We start from the raw sequence: 15,214 nt of genomic DNA, 5'->3' as shown, positions 1-15,214 counted from the left end.
GCTTGACTGTGCTGAGTGAATGTTTTCTTTAAACTCTTAAGAGGAGCGAGTTCTGTCAGCGTCTAGACGTCAGTAAATACCAACAACTTTCTGCCTCATAAAACTTCAATGTGTCTCTTAAAACCTCTTTGTCTCCTCTGAGGGTCATAACACTTACCTGACATACATCACTGTGCCATGTTGTATCAGGAAACATTTATTTAGAGGTTTTTCTTTTTGGTGAAAGAGTGAAAGTGTATTTTTTTATCATAAGTTAAACTGAAAGTGAAAAGACATTTGGCTTTGTTTTACACGTCTCTTTGTTGTGTTTTCTTTATTTTTCAGGACCCCCAGTAAGTACCCCGTCCTCACACTTCAAAATAATGACATGCAGCAGATATGAGCTCTGTATTGTGGTAAGGCTGACAAAACGTTTGGAAGGTGAGTCATAAAAGCTGAGAAACAGCCTTCAAGTTCTGGGATCTTTCATAGCTTGTGAAATTTTTACATTTGGGAATATTTGCAATTTGTTGAGCCGAAAGAATAGCATTCTAGAATACTCACACCAGTGCTTCTGAGATTCTAAAATAAAACTAGAATAAAGTTATAGAATGATGCTAAAAAATAAAGTTCTGGACTATTTTGCTGAAAAGCGGAGCGGCTTCTAGAAGATCCGGTGTTAATGCTCTGGTATCCAACAAAAGTTTAACACAGTGAAACAACAGGTTGCAGACTGTCTGAAACCTGCTTTAGATTTAGGTTAAAATCAAGCCGTCAACACCTTGTTTCAAGCAGATATACGTGACTTCTAATCTGTATTTTTGTAGGCTGTCATGAAGATTTCATTGATCTGTTTAATGCTTGCAGATGTCAAATTGTGTGACTGCAATTTTTCAAATTCTGTGACTACAATATTTTTAAGTTCATCACACTGAATTTAAAAATATGCAGGTAACACTTTATTTTACAGTGTCCTTGTTACATGTTACATTGTTACTGTAGTAATAACTATACATTATGCTTAATTACATGTAACTAACCTATTCCTAAACCTAACCCTAACCCTATAGTAAGTTCATGTAGTTAATTATTATATAATTACACTGTAACACGGACACCTTAAAATAAAGTGTAATCAATATTTATCTTCTTTCATTTTTTTTTTTTTTTTCATGAAATTAACCATGGATTCTTTGGATTATGAAAACTCATAATCCATGATGTTACACTCTTAAAAATAAAGGTTCTTCATTGGCATTAACAGTAAACCTCTAATATTCATGGAACTTTTCCATTGCGCAAAAGGTTCTTTATGATGTTAAAAAATGTACTTCTAAGAAAAAATTGATATTTTAAGAAACTGTTCCCTGAAAGGTTCTTTGTTGAACCAATGCTTTGCTGTAAAAAGCTCCTTTTGGAGCCTTAAGATTTATAATTTTTATTCTAGGATTATATTAATTTATTATACCCAATTTTTCTTTGCACAGGGCAAACCTGGGCGTGACGGTTACCCGGTAAATGTTCTTTAAATTATCTAGTTTCTTTCTTGTGTTCTAATCTCCATCTTTGGCTATTTTTCACTCCTTTATTGCTTCAATCACCTCAAGTTCACTTGCTGATATTAATTTTCTCTTTTCTGTCTCACTAAACATCTGTGCAGCTCAAAAAAAATATTTTAAATATCTTATGTCGCAAGAGAAGTTTTAGTAATAGTGTCTGCACTAATTTCAAAGTCTTAAACTCTATCTCTGGTGAAGAATGGTATTTCTGCAACATGGACGATAATGATGCCGAGTTTCCTGGAAAGAGTGAAAGCGCTCCTGGGCTCAATTACATTGGTAATAGTGTTTCTCTGTTGAAACCGCTATAGATTCACCCCATTGGCTAAACCCGTGTCCGGGACAGCAGGCCAGAGACACTTAGAACTTTTAGTTTGTAATTTCCTGGTTTTCTTGAACCCTGAAACGGAAAGTACTGGGAAAGTAGTTGGGCGTTTTAAAATGAATTGGGCGTAGACAAAACATCACATGCTAACTGTGACATATGGGCAGATGTGCTCCGATCTGTTGAAGTACAACACACATCTGAGGATTTTTTCCTATAACTGGACGCTGATTAGAGTAGCTCCAGAGTTTGTTTGTGTTCAAATAAAAATACATTTGCTTGGTAAACTGTGACTCATAATTGCATCTTGTATTTCATTTATGAAACAAGCTCCAGTCAAACAATCAACAGTCAGTTTATATATTTTTTTTCTAGTACCTTTGTTTATGTAGATACAAACATGAGATCAATTCTTGGGGCCCAAACAGTTTTCTTATTGAATTGGATCATTGTTATGATTGTATAATCTATTATAGAAGTGGTGTGGTGGCCTCTAGTGGCTCTCAGTAGAACAGCGGACCGCGGAATGATAAGCAACAGGCGGTTCTGGAACATGTCAAGGTGAACCTGGGGTCAGATTGTGGTTAGTCACAAAGCGAATGAGGCTTTGTACCTTGTTTTGTCTGGGTCTTAATTGTGGACCCCTTGGTTTGGTTGGTTTGGCTCCAAATATCACGAGATGTTTAGTTAACAAGCCTTACTCACCTCGCGGCGTGAAGTATGAGTTCAATAGAGATTGTATTTGTCTGGGAGTTCTGAGTAAGCCTTATTGTGCCTCTTTAGCCAATTATACTGCAGATATTATTTATTACATTACCACTTCCTGTCTCTCTACCTATTATCTCTACTAAAATCAGAGAAATGTTTGCACTGATATGGCATGGCGTATCTGCTGTAAGATCAGCCTCTAGATACGTTTATGCCAGGCTGGGTCAGTCATGCCCAGCAAATTAGTATCAGAGGTACACTCATGGTTTTCCCAGATTTGTATGTCTGCCGGGAAAAGTCTGTGGCTAATTATAGACAGGTGTGTGTGTGTGTGTGTGTGTGTGTGTGTGTGTGTGTGTGTGTGTGTGTGTGTGTGTGTGTGTGTGTGCGTGTGAGTGTGTGAGTGAGTGTGTGCTTGTTTTTCTATCACGGTGGGGACTTCAACCTGAATGCACACTGACTCATGGGGACTTGTGTCACAGTGCCATGAGGAAACAAGTTTATAAATCATACAGAATGATTTTTTTTTTTTTTTTTTTTTTTTTATATATAAAAATGCAGAATGTTTTCTGTGGTGGGTAGGTTTGGGGTTAGGGTTATTGTAAAGGGATAGAATATACAGTTTGTATAATATAAAAACCATTACATCTATGGAGAGTCAACCAAAAAAATAGCGAACCAGACGTGTGTGTGTGTGTGTGTGTGTGTGTGTGTGTGTGTGTGTGTGTGTGTGTGTGTGTGTGTGTGTGTGTGTGTGTGTGTGTGTGTGTGTGTGTGTGTGTGTCTGTGTGTGTCATTCTAGAAACAAAGAATTGTCTCGGTCATATTTCACCCTAAAATCAAAAGTAAGATGTATTTTTTTTATATATAATTTTTTGTTATATCTTTAATTATTTTAACAGTTACCTCTGTTCCCCTATATATATATATATATATATATATATATATATATATATATATATTTACCAGGACATTTCTTTGTGAGATTCACTCCTATAGTAAAGTAATATGAAAATCGTACTGTTTCGTAAATTAATAGTTACATTTTTAATTTGCTATCCATCTATTTATTTATTTTTAAGCATTGTAATGGGAATTGGGAACATTTGGAATGCTAGACTATATTTTGTTAAAAGAAATGTAATGTATGTTAGGGATGTGCGAGACTATTAGACTAGTGATGAAATGATATACTGCTGCTGCTAGTTGACTTGGAAATAGCTAGTCATTTAGTCATTTTTTTGCACATTTAATGTCTTGATTTATATTTTTTTCAAAAGTTTCGTTTAAATTACCGTCATGTTAATGTTACGTTTTGAAATTAATATATTTTGAATAAGTGTATAGCAGAAAACAAAATTGTTTAATTTTACCTCAATTTTTTTTAAGAAATCTAATTTTATAGTTTGCATGCGTTGGTTTTCTCTGTGGCGCTCACGGCGGGTTCAGAGAAATGTCTACTCGAAGATGAGCAAGATAAGGGAGTATTTTAACAGCCTACACTAAAGCTTTTCATTTCATCATGTCATGTCAAACTAGTTTAGAACAATTAAGCTTGCTTATAGGCTTGTTATACTAACGGTTATAATGGGGCAATACGGTATGAAATTTTATATTGGATTAAAGGAGAAACATGAATGAAACTTTCTTGACATTTGAACAGTTGCTATATCAGCTGTTGTCAGTAGCCTACAAGTCAAGCTTTTCTTGCCCGTCATGTTATGGCCGGTGCACATTGTACGGTTTTGGGCTGTCCCAGATGAAAGATGACCATTCTTGGTGATTTCTGTGGTCGTGGCTCCTGGTGGTCCTACATCGTGCAGTTTGAGAAGTTCAAATACCGCCGTTGTTATGGTCTTGCGACCAAAGATTGCCAGCGATAATTTTCTGACAATTTAGCATGATCATCTCACAGTGTGTTTGCTTCCATGACCTACGTCCACTGACTAGCCAATAAAAATGCAACATAAAATGGTGAATTGATCAACGTGACATGGCACTAAAATGTAAAAAACGACTTGCCTCAAGCTCCATTTGCAAAACTGCCATGTCAAGTTGGCCTCTTTTCCCTAGCCAGTGTCCATATTGTCCTCTTACGGCTTACTCCTCTTTTTCAGTCCATTTAAAAACCACACTTGCCGAAGTGCGATTCATCTGGCTCTATTTGTTTACCACTAGCATATGCTGATGATGTTTTATTCTTCTATAGCCAACTAACTTATGTCATAGCCTACGATTCAATAGGTGTCGTCATCTTACAGTCTACACTACACACATGCTGTACCCAAGTTAATTAGATCCATGTCGTACAGTGTTATTTGTAATGATGATCTTATAGGATTGCCGAAATGGTCGTCTGTAGCAGGCATTAGACTAGTTGGTTGCAAAATTTCCATTTAAACGTTAATGAAAGTAGTCGTTGAGCACATCCCTAATGTAGGCTATATATATATATATATATATATAACACCCAAGGCTTCACTATGTTTAGCATGAAGCTGAAGCTCACTGAGCTCAATAGTAGAGTACTTCATGTGTGAGTGGATCAGATTTCCTAAACTGGAGCATGTCCATTAGCATCTGCCAAGCCTTTGCATCATCTGGAACAGAGTGACAGGTGCTTGTGTGAACTCGCCCCAAATCCACATCCTTTACGGTTTACAACGCAATCTTAAAATGCTTTCGGCTAGCAACTGTGAAACATACGCTAGTGATTTCACTCCATTCACCAGCAATAGCAGCATTCGCCGTCTTTTAAACAATCTCCTTTACTCGCTCACAGCGTGATTGTTCTTATCCTGTAAACTGGTTTGACAGACAGTTTGTGTTAACTTACGTCATATGGCGAGGATTATTAATGACAAAAAGCAGATGATTTCAAGTAAATATCCTTTACACTGTTACACTAAGCCCGAGGAGTTTAGCTGACGAGCAACAGGAGCCAAACAGGAAGTGTACGCATTTACGTTTGATGGAATCCAGGTAGATCCAGGTTGATTCTGTTCTGTAAGTGTGCTGGGTTAATGTTACTCGCATACATGAGCGCAACATGTGTGTAGATGCCTCGCCATTGTTCTTACGCTCAGGTGGTGCCCACATGCTGTCGGTGCTCATTTGAGGCCATGTTTTGATTAGCAGTATCGTAAACAGACTGTATTACATGCAGACGCCGCCTGAGAACGCCTCACACGAGACTGTCATTGGCTCGATCCCTTTGAATTTGAGCACGATCCTTTTGGATTTGTCCGACACAAACTTTGAGAAGTTACTGATGGAGATTGCTAGTAAAGAAAGATCCAGTTGCACGGCCGCATACGTCGCTTTTATTTTCTTCAGAAAATCTATTCTGTCACTGAACATCGGAGACAAAATGTGTCATATGAAGGCGAATGTTCTTGACATGGTAGTGTTTCTTTTTTTAAATCCAGGAACTTCTTTCTTGGCAGGCCGGTGCGAGAGAAATGAATGTCACATATCCCAAGTATGTACTTGAAGTATAAAGCAGTCAAATAAACGATATTCCCTTCCGAGAAGAAAGGAGAACAGAGAGACGTGGAGACTTCATGGACATTGGATCCAGATGAGGGTTCGTCTCTCCCTGCAGAGTCACAAAGGGATGAGATTTGGTTCTTGGGTTTCTTTCATGCAGAAAAAGCAAAACCTGGGTTTGCATTGCATGCTCCTCTGTCCGTTATGCACTTCAGTGTCTTATATAATTGGCCTAATCTGTCTTTTCAGTTTAAAACAAAAAACGATTGAATCATTGATCAATTCACAATCAATTTAATATTTAATTTTATTCAATATGCATAATCCTTGAGAACAGGAATATATATTACACACCGTGTCTGATTTGACAAATATGAAATAGTTTTAAGTGGTTAAATTATCTTTCTGTTATAAAATAACACTGTGAAATTTTTTAAAGATAAGTAAATAGACAGTTCATTTCTACCATATTGTGACGAGTGAAACAGATTTAGGACATTTTAAATTTAAGACAGGACTTGTTTCTATCATTTGGTTGTTGATTGGATTTTGAGATATTGACAGCACACTCCGAAATGAATGCATGCTTATAATCGATTGTGAAGAGGCAGGGTTTAAGTGGACTAAATGATAAAAGTTCGATTAAACATGACAAAGTCAAAAAATCCATGGATGAATTGTTCACAGTAATATATGCTTTCACGCCGACTTTAGTATAGCCTATTTTTGTCTTGTTCATCTAACATTTGGAGAGGTTTATGCTTCGGTTTTTTGTAACAATTTGCAAATGGGTAAGACAAATCTTAAATAAAATGTAATTCGATAAACAGTATATTCTCTGGAAACAAGGCTTAGGGCCAGATTGACTAAACAGGGCAAATTAGCGAGAGAGCGTAATTCCAAAAAAGCGTGTTTGGGAGTGGAAAGTTCTGCACAAATAATGACCAACGCTACCAAGAGCAGTGCAAATTAGCGTCTGGTTTAAGACATGCTTTTTTGGGGCGGTAAATAATGGAGCAAATACCAGTAAATTGACGAACGCAAACCTTAGTAAATCACATTGCATGATTGATTTAAATGCTCTCCTCCCATAAATTTTGCGTCTGAAAGGGGAAACTCCTACAAATGCGTTTGCAATAAGGTCAGCAGCAAAAATAACCTTATTCAGCACAAATTTTTCACTGCGTGTCTTTATTAAATCCTGACAGTAGTTTTTTAATGTCAGTAGATGGTTTGCGCTGGCGCTTAATGTCTTATGCAATATTTCTTCAAGTAAATCTTGTTTAGATATTTTTTACAGGAGAAGTTACAGTGCATTAAAGGCTTAAAACCAGATATTGGCATTGAAAGATAGGACATTTCTGCACTGCACAAAGATTCTTTTGATTAAAACACTTGAGTCTTAATTTGACTCGAAGGGCCCATTGATACAATCCCCCCAGATTTCCCTCGCAGCACCACTGAGCCCACCACAAAGTCCAATATTAGAAGGAATGCTTTTGTAGGCCTGAACTCAAAGCGTTTTGATTACCCTGTGATGGATTTGCGATATATAGCAATGTTGAAAAACTTTAACGCTGGCAAAGGTCAACAGGGAAAAAAGTCATTATTTCATTTCTTGCGGCTTTACTGGTAATCCGAATACTCTTTCTCACTCCTTTGCACTTTGTGGTTAAATATATGTGGTAAATTCGAGCTACTTTGGAATTTTTTCATGGTGTTCCTCCTTGGAATGTGGTGGTGCACACATCAAAATAATACATCCAGGATTAATCTTCATTTAATTGTTTTATGAGAGGTTTTTCTTGGAGGTTTTGTACTTCGCTTGGCCGTTCAGTCTGTTGCTGGAGGAGAATGTAAAGCGGGTTGAGGAATAACGGATGGATTTCATTTTTTTCAGGGTTACCAACACTCTTCAGGGGGTTGTAAATTGAGTTGTGTTAGTTCATGTGTGGCATCCATATGGACCTTCAGGTGCGAGACAGATAACAAGAACATTTGGAAATGTGAAGGATACATTCATGGATCATAATTAGAGTGGTGTTTGTCCATGCAAAACTCAACAGTGGCTGTGTTTCTAAGGTTTTTGAGGAAGAAAACCTTAATCCCCCAATCATTTTGATGGATTATTCAGTTACAAATGTAAGAGTCTTTGGCCTTGAGGGTCAACAGATTGAGACTCAGCAACAGTGACCAATGAGAAGACCGACCTCCTCCAATGATGAACTTAAGGGGTCTGAGACCCTGAGTACTCGGGTCATAAATCAGAGTTAGATGTCTTAGCCGATTCGTTCATTTCTCTTGCAGGAAGTCCGCTGGCATTGACCTGTGCACATGGTGTCTGCTCACCATGAGGACACACCACAGAGAGCAGGCCATGTAAACGCTCCCAGATGTATGATTAGAGCTTCCAGCACGTCCTCAAAACAAACGTCCTGTCCTTAACATACCTCTGGGAACACTTAAGACCAGGGATTGTTTATTGTCCACAATGGACTCGTACATCTTTTGTCTGTTTATTCAAAGGCAGAAGCTTAGTGTTCGTTGTTTTAGCCCAGGATGTTTCCTTACTTTTGGGGTACAGACACTTCATTGAAGTTTGAAGGGCACTAGAACTTGTGTTCACTTCAAACATATGAGCATTTTCAAACAAGTTTAAAAGAGAAATTTTAAAAAGAGAAGCTACATGAAGTTGTGCATTGAGTAGACAGTATTTTTAATACTTGGAACTACTTGTTAGTGCTGTTTGCTAATGCATCACTGTTGCTCATGATTATAGGGACTTGAACAAACTAGCATAAAACATTAAAGCTACAATATGTATATGTATTTTTTTTTTCGCCTCTAGGGGTCGCTAACCTCCTAAAATAACAAAGCTGTAGATTGATGACGCAGTGAATAAGCGGAATCATGGAACTTGCTTTTGGATCTAATAATGTTTATGGATGAGTGAAAACATTCATGTTTTTTAACGTGACTGTGGTATGAAGCAGGGCGCGATTGCTAATGAGAGACCGATATCAGCGCTTTTAATTCTACCGAACTAACCACAAGTACTGAATTACTACTCAGGTCAGTTTATTTGACGAATTAAACTTGTGAGGTAATGCAGCGCTGTTTAACTAGAGGGCTCTTCCAGTTCTTCCAGTTTTTCCAGTCTAACGTTACACTATCATACTAAACAGCATTTGAATGTGCTGAAAGTTATGTTATTATATGTGTTATATGAGACTAGCATTAATCTAGATCAACATTAGAATAACATATTGATCATATTTCAACATTTCATCATGTTGAGCTATATAACATTGATTTGTTTTATGTATATTTGCTCACCTGTCTAATAAAGTACATGCAAGAGCGGCGTCTCAGTCAAGTCGTGAAGCTCTGTCAAGTCAAAGTTTGTCGCAGAGCTCTCGGCATCTCGAAAACGCCACGCTGATATTGATCCTCGTTTTAGTTCTCCTTTTGTACCAAAGTCTGCTTGCCATGATCCATAATGTTTGAACGAAACAACAACGACGCAGTGCTAAACATTACGCAGTTGTCCACATTTGTCGCCATGGTTACTATGGCAGTACAAGCGGAAACCAGGGATAACGCGGATATTACGTCATTGACAGGTGACAAGTGATTGGGCACTATTTAAAATGATTCTTTTATTCTATTATTCTTGGAAACATTTAGGATAATGTAAGTACACAACTGAACGAAATAACACTGTGCAAGTGGTTTTTGGATATTTTGATACAAAATTCTTACATACTGATCAACCTCTATTTATACACTCACCTGTTGCTCTGCACCAATCAGATTGATCAGGTGATCATTGTCATGAGCTGTAGGCAGGGAGATGTTCATTTCAAGGTTCATTTTCATCTCATCTGTGTTGAGCAGATAGAGAGGATGTTGTAGTTGCTGTCAGGCTGTGTTGCATTCCTCTTATTCTCTCAATTTCTCCTAATTGACACCTTCTTTTTCCTCCCTCCATTAAAAGTGGTAATATAATTTCACCTCTTTTTTTCTTGTCCAATTTAACTCTAGTGGGTCAAAAGTAAAGAAATTTAGTTTTTCTCATTTGACAAGTCTGACTGACCAACACACAGGTTGCAACAAGGCTTATTTTCTTCTCTTCTGCTTCAACTCTACTTTGTTCATGCTGTTGTGTTATATATCATGTTTCCCTTTTCCCACCCTGACACAAAGAAAAAAGTGTGAATGAATTTTTGATGTGTGCGTGCTACTAAAGGTACAGATATATGGTTTTAAGTTCAAAGATCACAGCCATTTTGATGACCTCCCACACTTCATTCAAAAGTATGTGAATTATTTGACACTGCTACTTTTAAGTCTAGGTGCTTCATGACACTTTTAAATCAGGGGTTTCATCTTTGGCATCAGGTCTTCTGAACAAAAATAAATCCTATAAGGTCACTTTTTGCATAAAAGTAATAAAATAATAACTTATGTTTAGCTGCCAGTGTTGAACATCCTTTCTATTTTTGACGCTGCACAGCCACTTTAATTTCTCAGTCTGATTTACGAACAACATAAGTTGACTACTATGAGTCTTATTTGTTAAATATTTAAATGATGGAAAGTTGCACTGACATATCGTAAAATATGTCAGTGCTATTGTTTTGTCACAAGATGCACTCCAGTGATGTTTAAAAATGACTGTCCTAATTTAACTAAGCCACTCCTGGCTTAATCTAAATATAATATACATCTCTGTGAAACCTTTATGTTGTAAATCAAAAAAACATGTCTCAATCCTCATCTTAAAAATAGAGAAATGACATAATGGCCAGACATGATCATTTTAATTCTGTTTTTCTCCTGATCCTCATCTCTTGATTTATCCCTCACACTTCCTTTCAGAGTCTATCCTTGAACTTACTCTTTTATGTGACGGGCTGTCTGGGACTCCTGTGGTTTAATCGTCTGTGTTTTCTCTTTTTCCGATGTGCAGGGTCCACTTGGTCTGGATGGCAAACCTGTGAGTATTCCCCAGCTTTTAAAAGACAAGGATTTATGTGTGGAAAAGATGTTCTGAATTCTCACTTTTCTCAATGTGACACTTTGAAAAGAAAAGTTGTCAATGCTTTTATTATAACCAAATACAGGCACCTCTTCACTAGACCACAGAGAAATCTCCATTATATTATAATTTTCGACCTGCACATAGACGGCAACACACCTCATCATTGTTTCCGCAATGACGTCTGACGTGTTTACATTTGACGTCGCATGAGAAAGTGACATAAGCAAAAACGCTAAAGATATTAGATTTGAATAAGACATATGAATGTTGATTTTTTTGCCATTCACATTTGCTAAATATAATGGGATACTACAGAGCCCCTAGGGACATGGTGGTGGAAAAAATATGAGATGGGAGGGAAAAATATATATTTGAAAAGTTTTGCATTCCCTCAAGAAACTTTGCGTTCACTAGCAAAACTTTTGTTCTTAGCGAGCGAACGCAAAGTTTCTCTAGGGAACGCAAAAGCAATGACAATTTTTCCTCCCATCTCATATTTTTTTTCCGTACCTTTAGGGGCTCTAATATGTAATTTCAAAGAAGTATGTGTATTTACCATATGGGTGACATAACTTTTTTGCAGAAGCTTGTAACGGAAATGACCACCAAGTAGATGTTCCTTTCATTTGATTACATAAGATTATTGTTATTGTTTTTTTTTTAACCTACTATTGCTCATAAACACCATTACATCTCTGGCATGTAACTGACTGTTTGTGTAACTTTTCTAAGCAATCAGAATTATGAGTCTTGACTTAATGGAGGATGTGAAACCATCTCATAGACTTACATTGAAAGAGTTACCTGAGCCATATCTATAGAGGCCAGAGACTTGGAGAGACTTCTCGTTTTGACTAGAAATTTAATTGATTTGTTTTGCAGGGTACTCCTGGACCTAAAGGAAGCCAGGTAAAAACAATTTCAAATCTTTACTGTACCGTATCTAATATTGTAGACCAATAAGTGCTGTTAACTTTTGCTTTATAATAGGGTTATGAAAGTTACCAAAATGTACACACATCTGAAAGCTGTTCATTTGTACTGTGTAAAAGAGAAATTATGGTTTTATTTTTGCATGGCATCAGAGGGATTAAACTCCTATATAAGTTTTCAGACCATTTATCATCTCAGATATAGGGTCACACACACCACAAAGTGCCTTTTACCATGTATGTCTATCCCCAAATGAGATGGAAATAATGGATTACACACCAAAAAGAGAGAATTCATCATTGTTAGCTTGTGCAGCGGTGGTTTATAAACCCTGCTGTGCTCTTTAGCGCTGCCAAGGGAAGCCCATTTGTCCAATGTAACGTAAACCACTTCTTCTGGAAGGCAGACCACCTCCAAGCGCCATTCGTCTGTCGCTTCCTGTGAAAGACAGTTGTTTTGTTTTGACTTGCATGAAAGAGTCTAAGGTCGTCATACAGTGGAGTGGGTTTCAATCAGGCATGGAAATGTGGGATTCTGGGATGCATATAACTGATGTGCATTGTAGAGTATTCCATATCTAAAATGAGTAAGAGGTTGCAATTGAATCGGTTGCATCTGATTTTATACAAATGTGACACAGATTCTTTGAATGACATGACTGACTCTGACAGTTTTGAATGAGCTTTGTTTATATATACTATACAAAACTTGCTCAATTTTTCTTTTCTTTTTTTCCTTTTATAAACATTTTAGATACAAAAACTAAAATAGTTTACAATTGAAACTGTATTTCTTGTTTTAAAAAAAGTGTCTGATACAGGTCACATTGAGAAGGTCATGTGAACAACCTCATAAAAATATCATATTTGGAAATGAAAACACCGTAGACTCAGACTCTCATTTCCAGTTTCACTCAAACCATTTTCGGTCACCTGTACGTCCATCACATTCACCGACTTTTGATCGTGTTATTTACAAGTGACTTTTAAGATCAAAGATTACAGCTATATCTAGTGCAGATGTGAGTTGATGTCTATTATTCTATTTAGAAAAAAGATGACTTTCAAAACTTTGAAAATGAGGTACATGTGAAAGTTTATGGACACTGAGACACTAAAGACTCTTGTAGCGAATGAATTATGGTTCACATGCATGGTTTTTAGACAAGTTTTTGAACTTCACTGCGTTTTCCCTTAGACTTTTGTCATATCAATATTTCATTTTGGACAATCTGTCTAATCAAAACACTCAACTCATTTATTTCCAGGGGCTGCCAGGACCAAAAGGAGATAAGGTACCTTTAGTATCTTTCTTGTCGAAATTGTACGCCACACACACACACACACACACACACACACACACACACACACACACACACACACACACACACAGGACGGTTTCGTTCCGTTTCCGATCTCAGCTTCCCAGCAAGCAGATGTTTTCCGATTTCTAAAACAACTCACAAATTTCATTTGCATTGGCTTTTGTCTTCAAACACATGTTTTGGAGGGAATGTAGACTGTGTCAGGCGTCAAATTAGAGTAACAAGAAACCTGTGGTAAATGAAGACCGTCTTGAAGTATTTTTGCAGTTACAAAAGCACAACAAAACACAAACATGGAGCCTCAGGATGCTTTTTCACCTAGATCAGTGTTTCTCATTTATAGTAATTAGTAAACAGAGTTATGTTCATTCTCTGCCCTGATTTCATTTCTCTGCTCTTTTGTTGTTAAATAGATGGTTTACTATACTGACAGTAAGCCAGTTTATATTATGAATGAGGATGTTTAAATGAGCTTTAAATGATCTAAAACAAAAGTAGCTTATTATTGCTACCACATAAGAACAGCCACAATCTGCCACATAACACACTCAGAACACCTTAGCAACCGTCCACACAATCAAGAACCACTCAACTTCTTTTCGGAATATAGAAACATCTTTACTGTAGTTTATATAGGCGTGTGTTGCTAATTGTATTTCTTGTCTATGTGTGTTTTAGGGTGATCAAGGAGACACTGGGCCAAGGGTCAGTAGTACATGCATATTTCTGTCACTTTGAATACATCTTTATATTCATATTTTCCATTACAATCAGATAATCAAAATATGCCTCAGAGTAATGCAGGAGATTCCTGACTGGATGTTAATCACATTTATGAAGATTGATGATGCATCATAAACCAGGATTGAAGGGCTGAATTGTGTGTGACAGAAGGCTGAATTCATTTACTATTTTCTCTCTTTCTCATATTTTCTTCATCTTTCTTTATTCTTTTTTTCACGCACATCCAAAGAAGTGGCATAACTAGGATGTGCATGTGGATTTACGAGATGGGCAACTAAAGTAAAAATATGGGAAAAAATAAAATCCGAATCATTTTAATTTTCTAAATTTGAACTTTCTGTTGGGTTGGGCAATTTCTTTAGCATGAGCACGGCCACGCTTGCTGGTGTCACGGTCCAATCCAAACATAGAATTGTTCGACCGATATTTGACTATTTTGAAATTACCAAAGAAGTGTTGATTTTGAGTAGTGTGTTCCAAAATTTTAAATCTTGTCAGTGGATAATGTACTTTTTTTTTTTTACTTTGAATGGAATGCATAGTAAAATAAGTATTTATTTAAATGAAACAATTTTGAAATTTTGAAACAATATGATATAATATAAAAATGTGTGTGTGTGTGTGTGTGTAAAAAAATAGGAGTTTATTGATATTTTGATTCCCTAAAGAGTGTGCTGTGTGTGTATCTGTGTATGTGTCTGAGATAGATGGCATGTTTCAGAGCACAAAAAACAATAAAAAAAATGTCTCCAGACTTCAACTAAAGCTTAACAACCCTCCCTTTTGGGAAGCCCTCCCTGAAAAGGAAAAATACAGAGTAAATAATGTCTTTATTCTCTTCTAAAATTGCCACAAGTTTTATTTTAGGGTTGGGGTTAGTCTGTAGTAAATATAATTAGTGTAATTTATATAGCATAAGAACAATAGAAGTCAACGGGAAGCTTAGTTAGCTGAGCGTGTGTGTAGTGCTGAGGAAAGCAGCAGTGTGGGAAACCTCAACCATCCCTCAGGTCACCACATCCCTGCTAACTCAACCCTCATGCTCGCGCTGGCATCAACGTGCTGTGTCACTTTCTCTCTATGATGCTCTGTTTTCTCTCTTTCTCTTT

The 15,214-nt window shown here is 36.9% G+C and overlaps 1 protein-coding gene across 6 annotated transcripts in view; it reads left to right on the top strand.

The window, feature by feature from the left end:
• col23a1a (collagen type XXIII alpha 1 chain a) overlaps positions 1 to 15,214 on the top strand; it is a 127,867-nt gene that overhangs the window by 89,346 nt on the left and 23,307 nt on the right. For 5 of the 6 annotated variants that reach the window (XM_079893477.1, XM_079893475.1, XM_079893474.1 and 2 more), the window contains exons 1-4: positions 11,039 to 11,059; positions 11,987 to 12,013; positions 13,305 to 13,331; positions 14,040 to 14,066. Coding sequence is in view for 1 of the 6 variants with exons in the window: in XM_079893478.1 (XP_079749604.1) it covers positions 325 to 332; positions 1,467 to 1,493; positions 11,033 to 11,059; positions 11,987 to 12,013; positions 13,305 to 13,331; positions 14,040 to 14,066 (143 nt within the window). In the remaining 5 variants the exon portion in view is untranslated. Of the gene's footprint in view, positions 1 to 324; positions 333 to 1,466; positions 1,494 to 11,032; positions 11,060 to 11,986; positions 12,014 to 13,304; positions 13,332 to 14,039; positions 14,067 to 15,214 lie in introns of those variants that run through there. The other variant, XM_079893478.1, reaches the window with a different exon arrangement.

The sequence above is a fragment of the Squalius cephalus genome, assembly GCF_949319135.1.
Source record: "Squalius cephalus genome assembly, chromosome: 14".
Taxonomy (NCBI): Eukaryota; Metazoa; Chordata; class Actinopteri; order Cypriniformes; family Leuciscidae; genus Squalius; species Squalius cephalus.
Note: the sequence above shows the minus strand (reverse complement) of the source record. Positions and strands in the feature narration are given on the sequence as shown.